Source organism: Chanodichthys erythropterus, chromosome 13 (assembly GCF_024489055.1).
Source record: "Chanodichthys erythropterus isolate Z2021 chromosome 13, ASM2448905v1, whole genome shotgun sequence".
Taxonomy (NCBI): Eukaryota; Metazoa; Chordata; class Actinopteri; order Cypriniformes; family Xenocyprididae; genus Chanodichthys; species Chanodichthys erythropterus.
Window position 1 is genome coordinate 7591553 of NC_090233.1, and position 22227 is coordinate 7613779.

General features: G+C 41.7%; 2 protein-coding genes across 6 annotated transcripts in view; both read left to right on the forward strand.

Moving 5' to 3' along the window:
* The window catches only part of gtf2ird1 (GTF2I repeat domain containing 1), a 52500-nt gene extending 45691 nt beyond the window's left edge, over window positions 1-6809 (forward strand). For all 4 annotated transcript variants that reach the window (XM_067407005.1, XM_067407008.1, XM_067407007.1 and 1 more), the window contains exon 27: window positions 5642-6809. In XM_067407005.1, coding sequence (XP_067263106.1) covers window positions 5642-5710 — 69 coding nt within the window. In that variant the 3' untranslated portion in view covers window positions 5711-6809. The remainder of the gene's footprint in view (window positions 1-5641) is intronic.
* A 3011-nt stretch (window positions 6810-9820) lies between these two features.
* Window positions 9821-22227, forward strand: part of dtx2 (deltex 2, E3 ubiquitin ligase) — a 28944-nt gene continuing 16537 nt past the window's right edge. For both annotated transcript variants that reach the window (XM_067406506.1, XM_067406507.1), the window contains exons 1-3: window positions 9821-10808; window positions 12602-13190; window positions 19200-19258. In XM_067406506.1, the coding sequence (XP_067262607.1) occupies window positions 10496-10808; window positions 12602-13190; window positions 19200-19258 (961 nt within the window). In that variant the 5' untranslated portion in view covers window positions 9821-10495. The remainder of the gene's footprint in view (window positions 10809-12601; window positions 13191-19199; window positions 19259-22227) is intronic.

Genomic DNA, 22227 nt, shown 5'->3' on the forward strand with positions numbered 1-22227 from the left:
TAGGGGCCTGAGGTCGGCTGAACCCATTGGTTCAAATGGGGCTCCTTTCAAGGCCCTGAGGACCAACGAGAGGTCCCAGGAGGGAATAGTGAGAGGGCGAGGAGGATTCAAACGCCTAGCACCTCTCAAAAAACGGATCACAAGCCCGTTTCGTCCCACCGATTGGCCAGCAATAGGAGCGTGGAACGCTGCAATGGCTGCTACGTAAACCTTAAGCGTGGAAGGGGAGCGCCCCATTTCCAAGCGTTCTTGGAGGAAAGACAGTATGGAAGATACGTCACTCTCCACAGGGTCTATGTTGCGTGTTGAACACCAATCAACAAAGACTGACCACTTCTGGTCGTAGAGGCGCCTCGTAGACGGGGCTCTAGCCTGAGAAATGGTATTTAGGACGTCCTCGGGGAGGCTAGTCGGCTCCCATCGAGGGACCAGAGGTGCAGAGCCCAGAGCTGTGGCTGTGGGTGCCAGATTGTTCTGTTTGCCTGAGAGAGGAGGTCCCGTCTCAGGGGAATCGGCCACGGGGCTCTTAGAGAGAGCCTGAATAGCTCTGAGGACCAAACCTGGTTCCTCCAGAGCGGGGCCACCAGAAGGACTCTGTGCTGGTCTTCTCTGATACGCCTGATGACCTGGGGGATCAGTGCGATCGGAGGGAAAGCATAAAGGAGCGTGCTGGGCCATGTGTGGGCCAGAGCATCTACTTCCTTCGAGAAAAATGTTGGGCAATGAGAGTTGTCTTCTGAGGCGAAGAGGTCTACCTCTGCCTTCCCGAAGAGCTCCCAGATCGTGAGGACCACTTGGGGGTGGAGCATCCACTCGTCGGAGGGGATGTTGCTCCGTGACAACATGTCCGCACCCAGATTGTTCCTGCCAGGAACATGAGTCGCTCTGAGCGACTGAAGCCTCGGAAGAGCCCATTCCAGCAGACGTTTCGCCAGAGCGCATAAGCGGCTGGACGAAAGACCGCCTTGGTGGTTCAGGTATGACACCACCGTCATACTGTCTGACCGAACTAGAACATGACGTCCCGTCAAGTAAGCCTGAAAGAACTGAAGGGCTTTCATCACTGCTAGCATCTCTAGACAGTTGATGTGTAGATGGCTTTCCTCGTGGCTCCATGAGCCGAAGGCCGGTCTGCCCTCGCACACAGCGCCCCAGCCCAAGTTGGAGGCGTCTGTTGAGAGCACCGTCCTCCGTGAGACCGCCCGTAAAGGGACTCCGCGCTGGAACCATACTGGATCCATCCAAGGTTTCAGGGCTAGAAGACAGGCCCGATTGACCTTGAGACATAGGCGGCCGTGCCGCCATGCGCTGGGAGGAACCCGGAACTTCAACCAGTACTGAAGAGGCCGCATCCGAAGAAGGCCTAGCTGCAGCACCGGGGAGGCGGAAGCCATCAGCCCTAGCAGCCTCTGGAAAAACTTCAGAGGGAGATAGGCTTTGTTCGTGACAGATGCCGTGAGCTGCTGAATTGCCAGGGCGCGCTCTGGCGAGACTACTGCCGTCATACGGACCGAGTCGAAAACTGCTCCCAGAAACGAGCTCTTGGCTAAGTTGACCCTGAGACCCAGGCATTGTAGATGGCTGAGGAGCACGGATCTGTGGCGTTCCAGCTCGACTCGCGAACGGGCTAAGATGAGCCAGTCGTCGAGATAATTCAGAACCCGGATTCCCATCTGTCTCAGAGGGGAAAGCGCCGCGTCCATGCACTTGGTGAAAGTGCGGGGAGCCAGAGACAGCCCGAAGGGCAGGACCGTATATTGGTATGCCACCCCTTCGTATGCGAATCTCAAGAATCGTCTGTGACGGGGGGCTATCTGGATGTGAAAATACGCATCCTTCAGGTCCAGCGAGCAGAACCAGTCCTCGGGGCAAATGTGCGCGAGGATCTGCTTCAGCGTCAGCATTTTGAACTTCCGTCTCATGAGGGAGTGATTCAAAAGCCTGAGGTCTAGGATGGGTCTGAGACCGCCATCCTTTTTGGGGACCAGAAAGTAGCGGCTGTAAAAGCCTGTCTCGCTCTCTGACGGAGGAACCGTTTCCACAGCTCCTTTTTCCAGCAACGACATGACTTCGGCCCGGAGGACATGAGCGTCGTCCGGGTTGACCGACGTTTGAAGCACCCCGGCGAAGCGGGGGGGCCGTCGTGCAAACTGGAGCGAGTAGCCCTGGTTTACGATCCCCATGACCCATTCTGACACATCGGGGATGGCCTGCCAGGCCTCGGCCCGAGTGGCTAGGGGTTGAATAATGTTGGGTACACCGCGAGGGGTGGAAGAGGAAATTTGCTCTTTTTGTGATGAGGTAAAAATTTGTTCGCCGTGAAAACGGCGTTTGGAGTGGGCGCAACAGGTGTGGGCCCAGCTGTCACTTGGAGTATGTTTCCCACGCCCGGAAATAAACGAGGCGGAGGGGAAATTACTCGTGGGAGCTTTTGGGGTGGTCCGGTCGTAACGGGACGGTCCCCCATCCTCTTCCTGTCCGACGAATCAGGACGACTTCGGAGGCACCGGGTCCAGCACAATCCTGTGCTCCTCGGGAAGGGAGGGCGCTTCGCAGGGCGCGAGCGCTGGCGATGCTCCTGGGGCGGCGCTGCCTGTTTTGCAGGTGGGGCTGGATTGTTCTGCTGAGCCGGCGCAGTCCTGGGGCGGCTAGACGCAGAAGCGGAGCTGGAGCGCTTAGGCAAGAAATGCCTCATAGCCTGAGACGATTTCTGCGCGGCAGTAAAGCGCTCAGTGAAGCCATCCACTGCAGGCCCGAAGAGACCGGAAGGCGAGACCGGGGCGTCTAAGAAGGCCGTCTTGTCTAGGTCTTTGATCTCCGTTAGGTTAAGCCACAGGTGGCGCTCCAACACGACCAGGCTAGCCATGGAACGACCGATGGCCTGGGCCGCAGCCTTCGTAGCTCGCAGGGCAAGATCCGTGGCGCTGCGGAGATCTTTGAAGGCTGGCGCGTCGATTCCAGACTCATCCAGAGAGCGGAGGAGTTTGGCCTGGAATACTTGAAATATGGCCATGGTGTGGAGCGCAGAGGCAGCTTGGCCCGCCGAGGTGTAAGCCCGTCCAGCCAGAGTAGAGGTGGTCCGACAGGGCTTGGAAGGAAGGGCCCTCTTCGTCTTCCAACCCACAGCCGCGGGAGGACAGAGGTGAGCAGCCACCGCTTCATCTAGGGGTGGCAAGTGCTCGTATCCCTTCTCCTCGGTGCCGTCGACGGCGGTGAGGGCGGAGCGGTGCGTAGTGTGGAGGCGGGCAGAGTAAGGAGCGCGCCACGACTTCGTCAGCTCTTCGTGGACCTCAGGAAAGAAGGGCGCTGAACGCTGGCGAGGTGCTTGGCGGCGGCCTGGCAGAAACCATTCGTCCAGGCAGCTGCGAGACGGCTCCTCTGGAGGGGCCCACTCGAGGTCCAGCTCTTCAACGGCCCTAGACAGGATGCAGAAGAGCTCGGCATCCATGCCCTGGCCATGCTCGATGGGTTCCAAGGGAGGCGGTGGAGCGGGGTCTTCCGGCTCGCCAGCCCATCCTTCCGCTTCGGAAGCCGCAAGAGACATGGAGTCGTCTTGTTCGTCGTCTGTTCCCCCGAATGAGACGAGGTCACTTGCTTCTGCGGAGGGACGCTGCTCAGGGCGAGAGAACAGAACGGGAGAGAGTTCCCTGGGAGGAGAGGGCGAGGCACGCGGGGGCTGGGCCGGCGTGAGCTCGCTCAACTCCTGGTGCTGAGTCGCTCTACCCCGCTGTCTTTTCCTCACCGGCTCGCGGGAGGAAGGAGACGGGAGGGCGCGAGCGGCGAGATCGCCCTCAGTGAAGAAGGCGACCCGCGAGCGCAGGGAAGCGAGACTCATACACTCGCAGTGCGGGCATGAGTCTCCAGCGAGCGCGCCGTCTGCGTGGGGCTTGCCCAGGCAAGCGACACACTCGCTGTGTCCATCGTCGTCGTGCAGGGGGGCCCTGCAAGTACCACATGAGTGGCGGGGCATCGTGAGACGCCGCTGCCGTGAAAATGGCAATTGGGTGGCTCTTTTAGAGCGGCGAGGGCCGCGGAAGCTCTTAGAGCGGTGAAAACCGCTGAAAATCGCTCTTTTAGAGCGCCGTTTAAGCCGCGAATGAAGCTCTCAGGCGGCGCGCCGGATGGCGGCAGGGGACGCACAGGAAGCGGCCGGAAGCGGGAGGCGGCGGCTCGGCGACAGCGCTAGAAGCTGCAGTCCGCGAGGGCGCCGGCGCTTTCTTCCACCGGCGAGTCCAGGCGAGTCCGCTGCGGGAGCCTCTTCAGACGGCGGCGAGAGCAGAAGGCGGCGAGCTTCTTCGGCTTCAGGCGGAGATCAGCGAAGAGAAGTAGATGTCGTCGCTGAAGGAGAAAATACTGAAATCCTATGGCGAAACGCCTGCTTATATAGCCCTATACCCCGCCCATTTCGGCGGGAATATTCGTGCGCTTTGTCGCCATAGGCCGCGCAGCTATGCCGCGCCGCCATTGGTTCAACAACATGTCTATGAGTGAACCAATGACGGTGCAGTTACACTGCGTTATTGAAAAAGGCTTCAGCAGCGGGGAAAAAGGGAGACCTTTCCCCATACGCAGTACGAGTGAAGTATCGAAAGGGAACAACACCTTGCCGGAGCCGTAACGAGCCGCACACGCATGCAGTGTAAACAAGGCTTCAACGAGGCTTAACTTGAGCAACAGCGCGAAGCCGCGAACTCGCTCTGAATATTTTAAAGGCATAACAACTGATGAAAAAGCAGATCCGATTGTAGACGAAAATGAAGAGAGATTTTATCTTAGTTTTTATTTTATACAAAACATTTTCGTCTCATCTTTTTTCGTCAACAATAATGCATGTTAATTTAGTCTTAGTCAGCGTTTTTGGACAGTGGTGCAGTCTTGTCATCGTCTCGTCTTAGTCATGAAAAAAAAGGTCGTTGACGAACATATTTCGTCTCGTCTTGTCTGACGAAATTAACACTATTTTGCATATAAATATGTATTTTGATATAAAGTCAGAATTGCAAAATATGCAAGTCAGTTTTTTTTTTCCTAAGAATTGGACTTGCGATAACTTGCTATTGCGAGTTTTTATCTCACAATTTTGAGAAAAGAATTCAGAATTGCGAGAAAAGCCAGAATTAGGAGTTTATGAAACAAAAAATCAGTCTCACGTCAAACATTGAATGGTAGTGTATTCAGATGTCTGTGCAACCTTGATGAATTGAAAAGTCATTTCAGAAGTGGTGCAAGTTCTTACATATTTTTTTTAAAAACAAACACATTTAAATTTTGCACAATGAGATACATGTATTAAAGAGACGGTTCACCCAAAAATGAAAATTATGTCATCATTTACTCACCCTCAAGATGTTCTAAACCTGTATTAAGTTTTTACACTGTTGATGGTCCCCATTGACTTCCATAGTATGAAAAATAAATAAATAAATACTATGGAAGTCAGCGGGGACCTGAAACTGTTTACCAACATTCTTCAAGATATATTATTTTGTGTTTAACAGAAGCAAGAAACTTTGGAACAAATGATGACAGCATTTTTGGGTGAACTATCCCTTTAAGACATCCCTTGTCAGTTGTATTGAACTTTCATGTCATTTTTCTCTAACTGGACTACTATTAAAATGTCCTTGTTTTCTTTTTTCAGCAATGGCCCATGTACATGGTGGACTATAGCGGAGTGAATGTTCAAGTTCCTGGCAAAGTCAAATACTAATGAACTTTCCAATGCCATACAGAAGACTTTCACCATTAAGGGACCTTTTTAAACATTTCTGAATGCTAAATTCAGTTTTCCCCAGAGCTGTGGCCGATCGTGCGGCTTGCGCATGGAGACGCCTGTATGTTCTGGCAGGTGTTAGAGAGTGTGAACCGCTGGATGCAGTTGTTTCTGAATGAAGTGCTAATGATGGAAAAACAGCAGTAAATCAATCTGCCAGTGATCTATTACTTAGAGGAATAGTACTCACCCTCATGTCAGTCCAAACCTCAATGCTTTTAAACTGTCTTCAAGTGTTAACAACATACAGATTTGGAATGACATGAGGGTCAGTGAACAATGACAGAACTATTCCTTTTAAGAGGTTGTTTGTAAAAGGAGTAGCCGTTATTTGCGTATCAGATGAACTATATTGCTTTGCCACCAGGATTTGTGATAGCACATCCTGGACACAATCATGGTTAAATAACCATCTCATAAAGAGCAGTAAGAATGAGATTTGGGATTTGTTTTTTTTCCCAAATAATGCTAATCACTGTTGGGATACACAGCCTTGTTTGGTGCCGAGAGCTCGTACAGTACGTACATACTGGATACGACTCCTGTAGTTATCTGGGTCTCATGCCTTGCAAATGTTTGTATTGTTATTTATTTATTTATTTAAATAAAAACTTGTATATGCAGGGAATGTAAACTACCACATTCAGTATAGAGCATAAAGTACTGAATGACACGACTAATAATGATGCTAAATACAACTAGCTACTGTATGTATTCAGAGAGAAATGTCTGCTTCAGGTTTCAGTATGTCAAGTTGGAAAACCCTAACATGATAGCACTAACTTATATTCAATTGAGAGACTTTTTTTTGTATTATTTTAGCTTTGTAAGTTACTCTTAAGTTTGTTAAAGTAAGGCAAAGTGAGATATTTCACAGAGAAAACATCATGAATGTATTGTTTGTAATGGAAAGAATGCTATAATGTTATTCTGTAATGACTGTCTCTGGAATCGCCAGTATTTATATGCTGTACCTTAATGCCATTTAGGCCTTTCAAATAAAATGTGTTGCCTTGCCTTTTTTTTTTTTTTTGCTCATGATAATGTTATGCAGTGAAATCCTTTCTATGTGTCTGTTTTAAGCATGCCTTATTACATAGTAGTTAAAGAATTCTGAAATATTATCTATTTCAGATGGAAAACAGATTAATGAAGAAAGATGAATGTTCCAAACATCAGAGATCAGGCTATCTTTAGCACCATCTGCTGGGCAAAAGGCAACATCACACATTTTCACTGATGTAGAAATTTTACTTCAAATTTGAATCACATTTTCCACTTTTAATCTTAAATTTAATCCTACATATTTAGACATTTTTTATGTCTACAGTCTCTCATAAGGTATAACTGCATTATGCTCATAGAAAGAGCTGAAAGTTAAAGGGGCAATGTGTAAACTTTGTGAATGTGGATGTATTGACAGAAATGCAAGATAATACAACTGTTTTCAGTGGTGTATAAAGACCTTACATAATGAACTGTTATGTTTTTATTACCTTAGAATGAGCCATTTCTATCTCATACACCACGAGTCCCCCTCCATGTCAAGTCGCCATTATGTGCTGGCATGTTTCTACAATAACCCTAAACGTACAAACACTACAGAGCGTGCTTCATCACTATGCTATTCTTCTTCTAAGTTGTTTTCTCTCTGTTGTCTCAGACGACGACATCTTTGATATGTGTCGGCCAGGCGGCCACCAGAGCTTCTCTATTTTGTTTCGAAAGGGAGGCAAAGCCTCTGGAAGGCAAACCTGCAACCTTTAGCCAAAAAAACATAATGGCTAATGCTAGAGCTCCACCTCTGGCGATACGCATGCTGATTTAACAGCTTTTGTGGGGAAATAGCTAATCATTTAATTAATTGATAGCTTGTTCACTAATCTTCAGCATGTTTTACACTAAACAATACTTTTGTTGGGAACTATATATAGATTTTAGCTTGATTAAAGTATTTTTTTAAGAGAAGGCAGACTAGGGAATGTTGCGACAGGTAGGACTCATTTACGGCATTACCAACAGCAAATGTTCCGCATTACTGTTTAAGAACAATAGATGTTGTGTCAAAGGAAGGCAAACCTGCAACCTTTAGCCAAAAAAGCATAATGGCTAATGCATTACACAATAGGCTGAGAGGGGTTGCACGTGATTACATTAGCCGTTACACTTTCTCCATTGGTAAGAGATACAGATCCTCTCATCTCCCTATAGAGTGCCCCAGGGATGATGCATTTTTGTAGGCAAAACCCAGAAGCGAGTTAGCATTTTAGGACTTCTGGTTCCAACGCCGTAAAGTCTATGGGTTTTTTGAATGGGTTTTTGCTAAATAAGGTCTGTGGTTAACAAAGCCTCTAAATACTTTCAGGTTTTGATCTATGACATAAAACACACCAGTTATAACCCACCTGTGAACTTTTACTGTGTCTTAAAATCGGCGGTTGCTAACAAATTGCTAAAAGGGACTACTTCCTTTGGCGGGGACTTTAGACGTCATCATTAAAAACGGGACATTTGGACAGCATTTCTCATGAAAAAGTGGAAAAGTATTCATAACAGCACAGATCATAATCAGCGAGCATGTTTATAAATAAAGTTGTTTTTTAAATACAGTTTGAGGAAGCTTGGTGGTGACGACGTTGATCCGCGACCATGGTGTGCTGTAGTCCATTTATAGCCTACTGTTAGCCTTTTATATCTGACGATTTTATTTGGGCTTCAAAATCTATAAATGTTTTGTAAACTTATAAAGATTATCTTGGTAGACAAAATGTGTAAGTGTCATAACCCTTTGTTAAACACAGAGCTTATTTTCTGTGATTTTCCAAAAGTCTATGGGAAAAATGCATAGGCTTTCAACCGAGGGAACCCGTGCGCCACTAACTTCCAGGTTGGCCTACAAAAACACGTCATCCCTGGGGCACTCTATTAGGTTAAGTCTGACATCATGCTGCAGTGCTTCCAGGTCCAAATGCTCTATCTCATACCACAAGAAAACAACAAACGGTGTTAATATACACTCACAACGTGGTGTAATACTTCCAAAAAATTATAATCATAACCCAAAATCCTAGATGGCCAGACAGTGATTCATCTTTTATAAATCGTTAAAATATTATGTGACGCTGTGAGCACGGAGACGGTTGTGTAGAGTGTAAGTATTTGTTTAACTTTTTAAAATGTTAAATGTTTAGTATGAATAAATAGCACTCATAAATGGCCGTGGAGACGGCATTCTCAAGTGAAACGAGTCGAGGCTTGGACCCGGAAACGGCGTTCCTTATGTCACGACTTAAAGCTGCTGTCCACGATTTTTGGCCCTCTAGCGGTTAATAAACAGAACTGCACGCGTTTTGCGGAGGAACATTCTAGCCGGTGCTACTTTTCTCCGTGTATGTCTATGGCGAGTCACGCAGTTACTGTGATACTCTGCGGCGAGTCCTACCAGTTCGGTCTGAAATAGTCTGAATATAAACACTTATTATAAGCATACCATATTGATTCAGGGTAAGACAAAAACACGGTTTGGAAAATGGATTCATGTTGTATATTCTTATTATATAATTTTTGTAAATTTTTAACACACAAAAAAGTTGCGGACTGCAGCTTTAACAAGCGGATAATATACAATCTCGTGAGGGAGGGGTGAGCTGCCTTTGGTTGCAGTTCGCAACCTCACCGCTAGAAATTTACACACTGCACCTTTAAAACACCCTCACGGCTGGCTGCTGGCACCTTTGCTAGAATATTTTTTACAATTAGCTTGAAGCAGACTGTTCGAAATTATGTCATCATTTAATCGTCATTTGTTATTGATGCAAAGTTGCAAACCGTATACTAAGCTTCTTTTTTCATACTAAAACTAAAATTACCAGTGAATGATGGCATAATTTTCAGTTTCAGACAAACTAATATATTACAAATTGCGCATATTTGTACCTTCTAAAAGAAAGTGTAGAGGGACTTTTATTTTACCGTTTGTCAAGTTATAACTACTTTCAAAATAAAAGTCCTTGGCTATGGAGACATAAGCTAACGGAGCCAAAATTTGATAACGGCAGGCGGTAGCAGTAAGTAATTTTCTACAGCACCTGGAAATGCTAGTAATTTAAAACAACTCGCTGATTTATTTTTATTTTAATCCCGTAAATTATTAAGGGAAATGTAAAAACAGATTTCCGTTGAGAGTTCTTGGTGTGTGGCTTCACAGTGTGTATCTATGGGAATCCACCACCAGCGACACAAACACACACCGCAGGCGAGGAAGAAACCACAGCGATACAACCCTTGCGTACTTTAAAAACCATGTCCATCAGTGTGTTTCTGTTAACCACCTGACAACGCTAGTGTGCTGTCTACAAAAGAGTAACCGTTGTATTATATGATAGATGTGTATGAGGCCGGCAGCCGTACAGTAACGCACTGAATGGCGAAGAAAAGAGCGAGACGCGGCTAGTCTGAAGCTGCGACTCCAGCAGCCGAACAAGATGATGCGAAGTCAGTGGGTTTATGGTCAAATCTGCGGCTAAATTAACGTGTACTGCTGGTTAAAACACTGAAGTGGCGATATTCATCAATCTCTTACAGGATACGACTAACGTTAGTTAGCTGGCAGTAAATCAGGTGAAACTGAAAGGGTGTTGTTGTTAGCTGGGCCAAATCGTCACATTTCTTTACTCCAGCCTATTTTGATCCGGACAGTTGGGATCTTTTCTAACAGACAAAATGGCAACAGGCTCCAGTTTTCATTCCGGAGGAAGTGGGTCTAGAAACGGACCCTCTTTCGCATCACCATCTTCCTCCTCTGGAGTGCCAGGACAGGCTCAGCCGATGGCGGTGGTTTGGGAATGGCAAGATGATCTGGGTTTCTGGAGGCCCTACACTGGACAGGTGTGCAGCTACATCGAGCAGTGTCTCCAGCACCAGAGAGGAGCAGCGACCGCCAGCAGCAGCAGCATCTGTCTGGCACAGGCAGACCCCAGCCTGTCTGCGTACATCATCGACATCCCCAACCTCAAACAGTTCAGACAGGACACCGGTGAGTGTGACCTCAGACTCTCACTAAACTGCTTAAGTACAAGAAGTACTCTGGTGCTGCCATGGTGCTTTAACAACACTGAATATGAGTCGTTACCATATTTATATAGCATATACATAGAACCTCAGTCAACTGTAGTGTTGTTATGGTACATATCCAAAAAAATATGGAAGTACCATGGCACTTTTTGGAACTTTTTTTTGTTATAACTGCATTAATTGAATGATGAATCATTGAATAACATGATTATAGCTTGGGACTTTGATTGTAGTTGTGAAATGTCGTGGTAAACTGGTAAAACTCCCAGTTAAACTTCTTGACTGCTTCAAAAATATTAATGATTTAAAGAAGTTGTGAGATATATATATATATATATATATATATATATATATATATATATATATATATATATATATATATATATTTCTCACAACTTCTTAAAATGATTGATTCAGCCAGTATTCCAGTCTTCGTTGTCACATGATCTTTCAAACATTTCTTATTATCAATGTTGAAAAACAATTGTGCTGCTTAATATTTTTGTAGAAACTGTGATACATTTTATTCAGGATTATTTGTTGAGTAGAAAGTTCAAAAGAAGCATTTATTTGAAATAAAACTTTCTAACATTATAAATGTCTTTACTGTCAGTATTGATCAATTTTATGTGTTCTTGCTGAATAATTTCTTTTAATAAATAAGATTTCCATTGGTGTATGGTTTGTTTGGATAGGACAATATTTGGCCGAGATACAACTATTTGAAAATCTGGAATCTGAGGGTGTAAAAAAATCAAAATATTGAGAAAATCACCTTTAAAGTTTCCAAATTAAGTCCTTAGCGATGCATATCCACTCACAAAAATAAAATTTACAAAATATCTTCATGGAACATGATCTTTACTTAATATCCTACAAAAATCAATCATTTTAACCCATACAATGAATCGTTGGCTATTGCTACAAATATTTTTGTGGTCCAGGATCACATATATTCTTCTGGTAATTATTTTTGCCTACACTTCTAGGTATTTAGGCTATGTTTTAAGTATGTTATACTTTTAATTTCGGTTACACCACTTGACATTTTTAGGGTCATTGTATATTTTCTCGAAAACATTTAAAACCAACATCAGCAGCAGATTAAGTTTTAAGAATTTAATCTAATTTTCATAAAAAAAAAAAAAAGTATTATCTTGGACGTCTTTATTGGTTATTGACCCAATAACTATGCTACGTGATGGTAATACCATCTGGTACTGCCACAGTAGTTTACTGTAAGAGAGAGTGTTAAGAAAATACACTTATTGCTCATTTTGGATTAAGTAAATGTGTTACCAGTTGTGAAGGAAATGCTTCTATAATCTAAAGAGCGAAAGAAGCTTGCTGTAAACTGTGAATCCTGGCTGAAACTAAGTAACTCAGTTGCTACAAATGTATGATATTTATGATTCATTCTTGATAACAGCTCATTAAACCTGCTGGGTAAAGCTGTGCTGCAGTATGACACATGGGATATATAGCGTTTCTGTTAGCTGGAGATTAGGTTTGTTTTGGGGGATGTTTGAATGACTTTCGACACCTGTGGTCTCTATGGAAAAGAACAGGAAAGAGATGACAAAAATCTCAGGAAATAAGCTAACAGGTTTTGACAGGATACACAGCACATTTTGTGGACAAATAACAGCTCTTTCATTTGCTTTTATAAGAGAGGCACTTTTTTATGGTTGTGAAATTTGTAATCATAATTATTTTGTTCCAATTACTGTGAAATTTTTGTTTAACCCTCTGTAGGAAAGACGCGCGCTGTGCGGCGATCCCTGTTCCCGCAGTCTTCTGCCCTGGGCAGTGGTGTTCTTTGGGAGTGGGCCAATGATGAAGGAGGGTGGACGGCGTACGAAATCCGAACCTCCATTTTACTGGAGCACAGCTACCAGGCAAGGCAGGCCACAGCTGACCTGAGCTCACAGGGCTACAACTACATTGTGGACCTCACCGCTCTGGAGCAAGTCAACAAGACCTCTAGCTACAGACGGCGCGTCAGGCGGCAAGGCAGTATGCCGTATCCTCTCACCTCTGGGTCAGTTATTCACTCAGGCCCGGCCTGTACCTGTCACCAGTGCGTGAGCAATAGCAGCACCGCCGGACCCATGCTGAGCCGGTCACGGCATTCGTTCTCTGCGGGGCAGGCCAACAGACCCAGTCTCCAGACGCAGCATGGAAGACTTCCTGGAGCCAGCTCCTCTTCAGCCTACTCGCCCTACCCCAGAAGACCTCTGTCGACGGGATCCCTGTTTTGGAACTACCCATGGAGCACCCCCACTACAGTGGCTCATCCTACAGGACCGCCACAGGCTTTTGGTCACCATGCAAATGGCTTGAGGTAAGACTACTAGGGCTAAGTCAAAAATTAGTCTGTTGGAAGATGAAAATGCAGTATTTTTTAAATACTTTTGCAATAACCATCTGATACCTTTAATGTATCATGGTACCACCACACTATTTTTTTAGAGAGACTTATTTTAGCCATATTTTTCAAGGACTCTGCACACAAGCATGGAACTGCTCCCACAGAGAGCAGTTTAAAAATACTCGGTTTTTGGTCATAAGGAAATGATGTTAACCCGCATAGTTTCAAATGACACCAAAGGTCTAAAGGTTGTATTTCATCAGCTGCTGTGCTCTTCTCCTTCCTGTCATTGTGTCTGTTCTCTTGTGTACTTTGTAGTGGTAAGCTCAGTCATTCTGTGTGACTCCATTTGTGGTATAATTTTGATTACTCCAGAAAATAATTTTGGCTTGTTTATAGTGATCGACCGATATTGATTTTTTTTTTTTTTTTAGAACCGATTTAAGTTTACTAATTACAGCAAAGCAGGTAAGTATAGTTTACCTGTGTATGCCGTTGTCTCGTCTCCCCTCAGATGCGCTGTAATGGCGATCCTGCGTGCAATTCTCAAAACACCCACAATATTGCGCCGATTATAGTATAATGCTTAAATATCGGGTAAAATATTGGTAAATCGATATATTGGTCGATCTCTACTTGTTTAATAGTTACAAAAAAACAGCAAAAATTTTGTGGTAGCCTTCTCTTTCTGTATGCCTTAGTATTAGGGGTGTAACGGTACACAGACAGAAGTCAAAGTTCGGTACATACTTAGGTTTTGAGGTCACGTTTCGGTACGATTTCAGCACAATAGGAAAAATGGTCACACTTTAATTTGGGGTCTAATTCTCACTATTGACTAACTATTAACCATGACTTTTACCTCAATAAAACACAAATTAATTCTTTTAATAGTTAGTAAGGTAGTTGTTAAGTGTAGGTATTGGGTAGGATTAAGGGATGAAGAATATGGTCATGCAGAATAAGGCATTAATATGCGCTTTATAAGTACTAATAAACATACTAATAATATGCATGCTAATAAGCAACTAGTTAATAGTGAGAATTTAAAGTGTTACCGGACAAGGGGACAAATCCTAGGTTTCTTTTATTTTATTTTGAACAGACAGTAGTGCAAAGTTTGTTCCACCTAGCAGCATTTAGTACCCTAGTTGGTACAGTACAGCCTACTATAGTGTATTAAGCACTTAGCAGTAAACAGAATGCACTCTTGCATAGGTCTTTTTTTTTTTTTCTTTTTTTTTTTTTTTTGAATGGCTGGTAAGAAACAAAAGGTATTTGGTCACAATCAGCTACAAAACTGAAAAGCGTCTTGTGTTATAAAAGTACAAAATAAATAGAATAATGAAAAATAAAACTTGGATTAAAATATCCAAAAAACAATTGAACAGTGTTGTATATTTTGTTGACTTGTTTACTTACATTATCCCAGATGTTTCCAAGAATGTTTAAATCCAGAGAAATAAGTCATTTTAAACAGGACACAGACCGTGTCCATGTGCCACCTATCAGTGACATCATACCTGCGTTACCCTCAGTTTCCGGTTTTATTTTATTGAAACCATGGAAACACCCAAGACACTTTAATTTTATTAGATAAGGGAACAACTGTTTGGATACATTATTAGACAGAAAACGAATCATTGTTTTAAAGCTCAGCACTTTAACCGCGAGTTTCACAGATAAGGCTTAAGCTAGTCCCAGAGGCGGGAACCGGTGAACAATCAACATAACTTTAATATAAAATAAACAAAGAACAAAACGAAAGTAATGCGAGCAGACCCTCATGGACGTCTGCCGGCCACACCAACATAATAAATCATAAAATAAAATCCAGGCCTGGTCCTCTCTTCTCCTTCACTGTTGTCGCTCCCCTTTTATGCTTCCAGAGCTCCTCCATGAGAGATTCGAGACCGGTGCAACGCGCAGCGATACTCGTTAACACTCGCGTTACCGGCCTCGCGCCGTTCCCTCACGGCTCTCGCCCGCCCTGCTCGTCACAAACACTATTTTGTCAGGTGGCTAACATATCATAATCAGATGCAGCTTTATTTTTGGTAACAATAATACAGCATTTTTACACAATACTTTTCAACACTCCCAAATATGTCTAATATGATAAAAAGCGCTGCATTACCCCATATATACTTGACTGGAAGAAGCTGAAGTGGCAACTGTGGCATAATAAAAGTTCCGTTGCTCTCGAGCTGTGTGTCGTGCTCATCTCTCATTAGAAATCGGTCCAGCGCGTGTCACAAATTCCTGTTTTGCTGCATTCTATAGTAACATTAATAATATCATCCATGAACATTATTTCTGCCCAAGCCCTGTTGGATTTCCACCTGCTGAAGTGAAGACAACATCTCTCATGATTCCGCACTTGATCTCTGCATCATCAAGCTATGCCTTTGTTTTGAATAGGTGACCTCTAGTGGCGAAAAATTACATATTGGGCCTTTAAGCCCAACCCTCCTATACTTAATTTCCAATGTTCCTCTCTTTTTCGCACGCAGTCGAGTGCGTAAACCTTTCAAAGCATTCTCCTTTGTCCCTAAACGCAGAAAGATGCATTCGATGTGTGCGCACTAGTGGATCTAGCATCTAGTGGACTTTGTTTTCAAGCACTCGTATCATTTGCGTATGCGCACTGTTGTGGCAGTTAGCGAACAGCGTTGTATTGTCGTGTGCGCCCCCTTCTGGTTTGGAGCATGGATCAACTGTGGCTGAATGTATTCGTCTGATTACATGACGTCCATACCGTACTGTTCAGTATGAATACATGTACCGTTACACCCCTACTTAATATATAATTATTGTGCAATAACTAGGTACTAACCCAGAACTTAACTTTTACCCATGTTAAAGGGATGAATTACCCTAAAATGAAAATTCTGTCATCATTTACTGACCCTCATGTCATTCCAAACCTGTGACTTTCATAAAAGAAGATATTTTGAGATACGTCTGTATAGTGAAAGAATCAAAATCAAAACTGTTTGGTTACCAACATTCTTTAAAATATCTTATTTTGTGTTCTGGAGACGAAAAAAAAAGTTAAAGGTCCCGTTCTTCGTGATCCCATGTTTCAAACTTTAGTTAGTGTGTAATGTTGTTGTTAGAGTATAAATAAAATCTGTAAAATTTTAAAGCTCAAAGTTCAATGCCAAGCGAGATATTTTATTTAACAGAAGTCGCCTACATCGAACGGCCAGTTTGGACTACATCCCTCTACTTCCTTCTTTAATGACGTCACTAAAACAGTTTTTTGACTAACCTCCGCCCACAGGAATACACAAAAAAGGGGGCCTGGTCTTGTTGTGCTCCCACGGAGAAGAGCAAGAGTTGCGTTTGTAGATTGTGTTTGTCGCCATGTCGTCGAAACGCTGTATTTTCATCCCGCAGTCCGCTGAGCAACTGTAAATGTCATCACACCCTAAATGATAACACAATTTTCATTTTTGGGTGAACTATCCTATGTAGTACCTTTTATATTACTCAGTACTTTCTTGGGTATGTACAGTTCATGCACATACTATAAAAAATAAAGTGCAACCAGAATTGTGTGCGGTAATAGAAGTCTGTAAAAGTACAGCAATATAAAACTACAAATTTGTAGCTGAATTAATAGACTTTTTCTTGAATAATAAATACAATGATAAATGAATAATATTTTAAAGTAAGAAATGTAGGTGCATTAACAAAAATATGAGCTTCACATTTCGAGCATGTTCTTCTGATTAAACTGTTGGATTAACAGGAAAACAAATGATAGCATGTCCTCTCTCAGTCTGGAGTCTGGACTGATTTTAATTCAAGAGCAGTAAGGATCATCCTCCCTTTTGTCCCCATACTATAATTGGCTGTTCCTCTGTGTAATGGTGTCATATCCTCCCCTCTGTGTGAATCTACAGGAGTAGAGGTCTGCTTTAGGTCACATGGAGGAGAGCAAGTCTGCACATACTGTGCTGACTGAAGGGGAAGACCCAGATTTGAGTTATTGTTCTCTTCTGGTAAACTAGGTTGAAAGGGGAACCAGGAAATTTAAGTCTTTCTCACTCCTTATTCACACAGTCAGCTTACACTAGCATCAATAAATAACCTCAGTTTCATTCTCATTTGGACAAAGTACTGAAATCAAAACCAAAATCACCAGCTGAAAAAGTGTAACCCAAGTAACAAAAAAAACAACAAAAAAAACAATGTGGACAGAGCTTATATAACTTATTAGTGTTGCTTACAACAGCTTAGATTTGCTCATATTTAAGGTTAGGGGTTTGAAGTTTAAATTTTGGTGCTTAATTCATCCTGCACAGTTTATGCTGGCTAGTTTTACACAGTGGGAAATGATGAATATTTTCTGGCATTTAGCCTCATCACACCCAACAATGTCATAAGGTTTTCAGATGACTGTTGGTGTTGGAGTGTACTGTGAGCTGTAATTGCTGCGAATTGTAGCATCACTACTGAGATAAAGCTGTAAGTATAGTTCTGTAAGTAGCAGAAACAATTTAAATGAAGTTTAGATGCTCACGTGTGATAAATAATTTTGGGCATTTTTCATTCAAAGAATGGTTTGTTTGTTTTTTGATTGCTGGAATTCCATTTAAATGAATTTCTGTGCACTAATTATGTGCATCTACTTTTGGGGTAGTGTAGATTATGTGAAAGTATTTAGGAGCACCAGTGCGACTGACTTGATCAGGCCCGGTGTAGTGACAAATTGGGTCCCTGCAAACACCTGAAATTGTGTCACCACAAGGGAACCCATTGGTTTAAATTGCTTAAAGCAATTTAGTCTCTTTTGCGCATGATTACAATTCCTACAAAATAATGTTATGATAAATGCTGTTTCAATGTTATAATTACCATTTATGTCTGTATTAGTTAGCTTATGTACTAGCATTGCGTACAGATATGGCCTGATAGCTTAGTTTATACATTCATCATTTCACTTACCTTACATCATCTTTAATCCATCCATCCATCCATCCATCCATCCATCCATCCATCCATCCATCCATCCATCCATCCATCCATCCATCCATCCATCCATCCATCCATCCATCCATCCATCCATCCATCCATCCATCCATCCATCCATCCATCCATCCATCCATCCATCCATCCATCCATCCATCCATCCATCCATCCATCCATCGTCATTTTAAGGAGTCAAATATCGCCTTATCATGGGAAGGTTCATTTCTGTCATTAATCAGAAAGCGTTCCTAAATTTGTGCTTCTAAATGTTTAAAATGTTAGCATAGATCCCTGGATAGCAAAGCTGAATTTTCAGCATTATTACTCCAGTCTTCAGTGTCACATGGCCCTTCAGAAATCATTCTAATATGCTGATTTCATGCTCAAGAATTTCTTGTTATTTGCAGTGTTGAAAACAGTTTTGCTCTTTAAGATTTTTGTGTAAACAGTGTTCATTTTTTCAGGATAGTTTGATTAATAGAAAGTTCAAGTGTATTTACTGTCACTTTTGATCAATTAAAGGGATAGTTCACCAAAAAATGAAAATTCTGTCATTACTCAACCTCATGTCATTCCAAACCCAAAGATGAAAGAAGGTCTTACAGATTTGGAATGACATGAGGGTGAGTAATTAATGAATTAATGGATTTTTGGGTGAACTAACCCTTTAAATGAATCTTTGCTGATAAAAAAGTGTTAATTTCAAAAACTTACTAACCCCAAACTTGGGAGTGTTTATTAAAAAGACATATCAGATGGCATGAATTACACCACGACAGCTTGAGAAAACCAGGGGAATTCTTTGGAAAGTTTCTTGCTTTCATTTTATCTTTACTAGGTCATCTACAACAATCTCAACCAATCGAATTTGCTCTCTCTTTTGCATAATAAAAAGAACATGACATAACTCCTGTAATGGGAGAGAAGGCCATTGTCAAATGCTTTTGTTCTCATGCAGTGAAGTCTGCATAGATTAAAGTGTGTACATTTCTGTCTTCACAGCATCCCAACCATCCCTCTACACATGAACGGATCCAGTAGTGTGAACTCGGCTCTGGCAGGTACAGCACTCACCCATCACACATGCCACACAAGTATTTTATGCTGCAGTAGCAGCTGAACTGTTTCTTGGGAGTGTCAGTTTGAACCACTCAAATGTTTCCCAGAGCAGTGATAGTGAATTTAGCTTTAGCATTCTTCAGTGAATGTGTCACAAGTATATTCATTCCACAGTTTTGCGCTTCCACCTTGATGTTTTTGTCTTACGTCGACTGCTTGTCACAAATCAGTTTATGACATTAGCGGCTTCACTGATTCACCAGCTTGTGGGTTTTAAGTTAAAAACGCTCGCCTTTCAACAAGTTTCAGGCTAATGGCGCGTGTCTGGGGATGTTGATTGTCTGTTGTTCTTGTAGCTGACAGCTGCAGTACCAAGATGAATGAGGCATTCGGGAAACAGAAAGACAGATCTGGAGCGAAGTTACATTTCTAACATAATTTTCACTAGACTGAAGGTGAGGAGATTTTGGATAGGTTTTGAATAAAGTGATCAATGCAAACATGAAGTAACTGTATGCTAAAAAACCTATTTAGGCCTAAGTTTACAATTTATGAATTTGAGTTGCATTTAAAATTTCCATTAATTTGGATCCCACCATTTCAAAATAAACTTAATTTGATGCATATTTGTTGGTCATAAATAAAGGAATAGTACATCCAAAACTATCCCATGATTTACTCACACTCAAGCCATCCTAGGTGTTTATGACAACCTTCTTTCAGACGAACACAATCAGAGTTACATTAAAAAATATCCTTGATCTTCCAAGCTTTATAAGCTCCTGATTTTGAAGCCCAAAAAAAGCACATCCATCCATCATAAAAGTAATCCACACAGCTCCAGGGGGTTAATAAAGGCCTTCTGAAGCTATGTTTTTTTGTAAGAAAAATATCCATATTTAAAACTTTATATGCTAAAATATCTAGCGTAAGCTTAGACGCCTCTCGTAGTTTACAAAAATAGGGCTGGGCAACAAACTAAAGCTTCTCTTCTCTTATATCAAAATCTTCCATTTCTTTTTCTTTTTTTTTTTTTTTTTTTTTTTTCTTTTTTTTAAGACTAATTTGTGACTGATGTTTTGTTTTGCTCTATCCTCTGCTCTTCCACATTTGTCAATGTGTCAGGTCAGAGGTCTCTCTTTCAGAGTAAGTCGTTTTGCATTGGTCATATGCCGGAAGGTAGTTATTTTAGTTTATAAAGATTTAAATATGGATATATTTTTTTTAGAAAAAATCCATCGCTTTGCTTCAGAAGGCCTTTATTAACCCACTGGAGCCATGTGGATATCTTTTATGATGGATGGATGTACTTTTTTGGGCTTCAAAATCAGGAGCGCCATTCACTACCGTTAAAGCATAAAGCTTGGAAGAGCCAGGATATTTTATAACATAACTCTGATTGTGTTTGTCTGAAAGAAGATAGTCATATACATCTAGGATGGCTTGAGGGTGAGTAAATCATGGGAAAATGTTCTTTCTTGAGTGAACTATCCCTTTCAATGAAACAGATAAGATTTCTGTAATAGTAGGGCACAACGGGGCTAAAGGTGCCTTTGATTTTATTTTCCTTTAAACCACTAGGTGGCACCACAACTTGCCGTAGCACTTTACTAAATATCCGCTTTTCAAAATGCATGTGTAAATTTGTCTGATCCTTGACGTGATCACAGGCAGCAGTGCAAAGTTGATTCTGAGGTAGTTTGATGTAATATTTGATGTTTTTTAAAATGTTGTTGATTTAAGTAGCAAATGAGAATCGATTAAATTAATGTTTGTGTTTTCAGACAAAGGTCGTCTTAATGATTTTCAGTTTTGTTCAAGGTAATTAGAGCAATAGTTTTTCAATAACGGAAGAATATGTGAATGTACGGTATTTGGGGCAAAAGGCACAATAATTAACATGATGATAAATAGCCGGCTGACTTTTCCATTTGTTGACATGACATGGAAGATTCAAATGGTAAATATCATATATAAAAATGGTGTGTCCACCTTAGAGATAATACCCATATTTACAATGAAACAATCATATTTAAAAATATGATATTAATCATATCATAATAAAATATCACTTATTGTTACTACTGTAAATCTATGTTAAATATTATGGGATCTCCTTCAATGCTTTCAGAATCTTTACTTATTAAAATAATTTTGTTTCTGTATTTTTAAAATATATTTTTATGTTAACACATTTTAATGACAGTATATTTATTGAACAAAAAAGTATTTTTTTTTTTTTATTAAAAATAAACAGAAAATAGTACAAACTTTGCTAAAATGATTCTTCCAAACAAGTATTAACCTAGACATTATTAAAAACACATTATTTTAGCTAAAGTATTTGTATGAATACTGTATGCCTTTTACCCCATGCTGGGGAGCCACCTCATATATTTATATGATTTTTAAACAAAATTAACCACTTTTATGATTTATTTTCACACAAAATCTGTTTCTCCATCAATGTTCAATACAAACATAATATTTTTTCTGCAATCATACACTCTGAGAGTAGTGAAAAGCACATTTTTCTTAAGGTGTGCCTTTAGCCCCTTTGTACCCTATTAATAAACTGAATCCGAATACACAGTAACCAGGTTTATATATTCATCATTTACCTTTTAACTGAATAAATGTAATTGTTTTCACAATGCACAGATTTTAAACATAAGTTTAATAAATACATTTTGAAAGTGTGATTTAAATAAAATCAAGTAGTTGCAAATAGTTAATAACCAACTACGCCATGATTTTTTTTTTTGTGCAGAAGTCTTAGTTTGTTCACCTGTTTTATTTATCTATGACTGACAAAAATGCAGCATTTTAAGTTTATTAATTTGTTTGTTAAACCTGTGTAATGAAAATGGATGAGAATTTTAAATGCCATTCAAATACATAAATCATGCTAAAAGATAAACCCAAACTATACTTTTCCGGTCCACTTTCCGCTCCATCTCGTGAACATTTC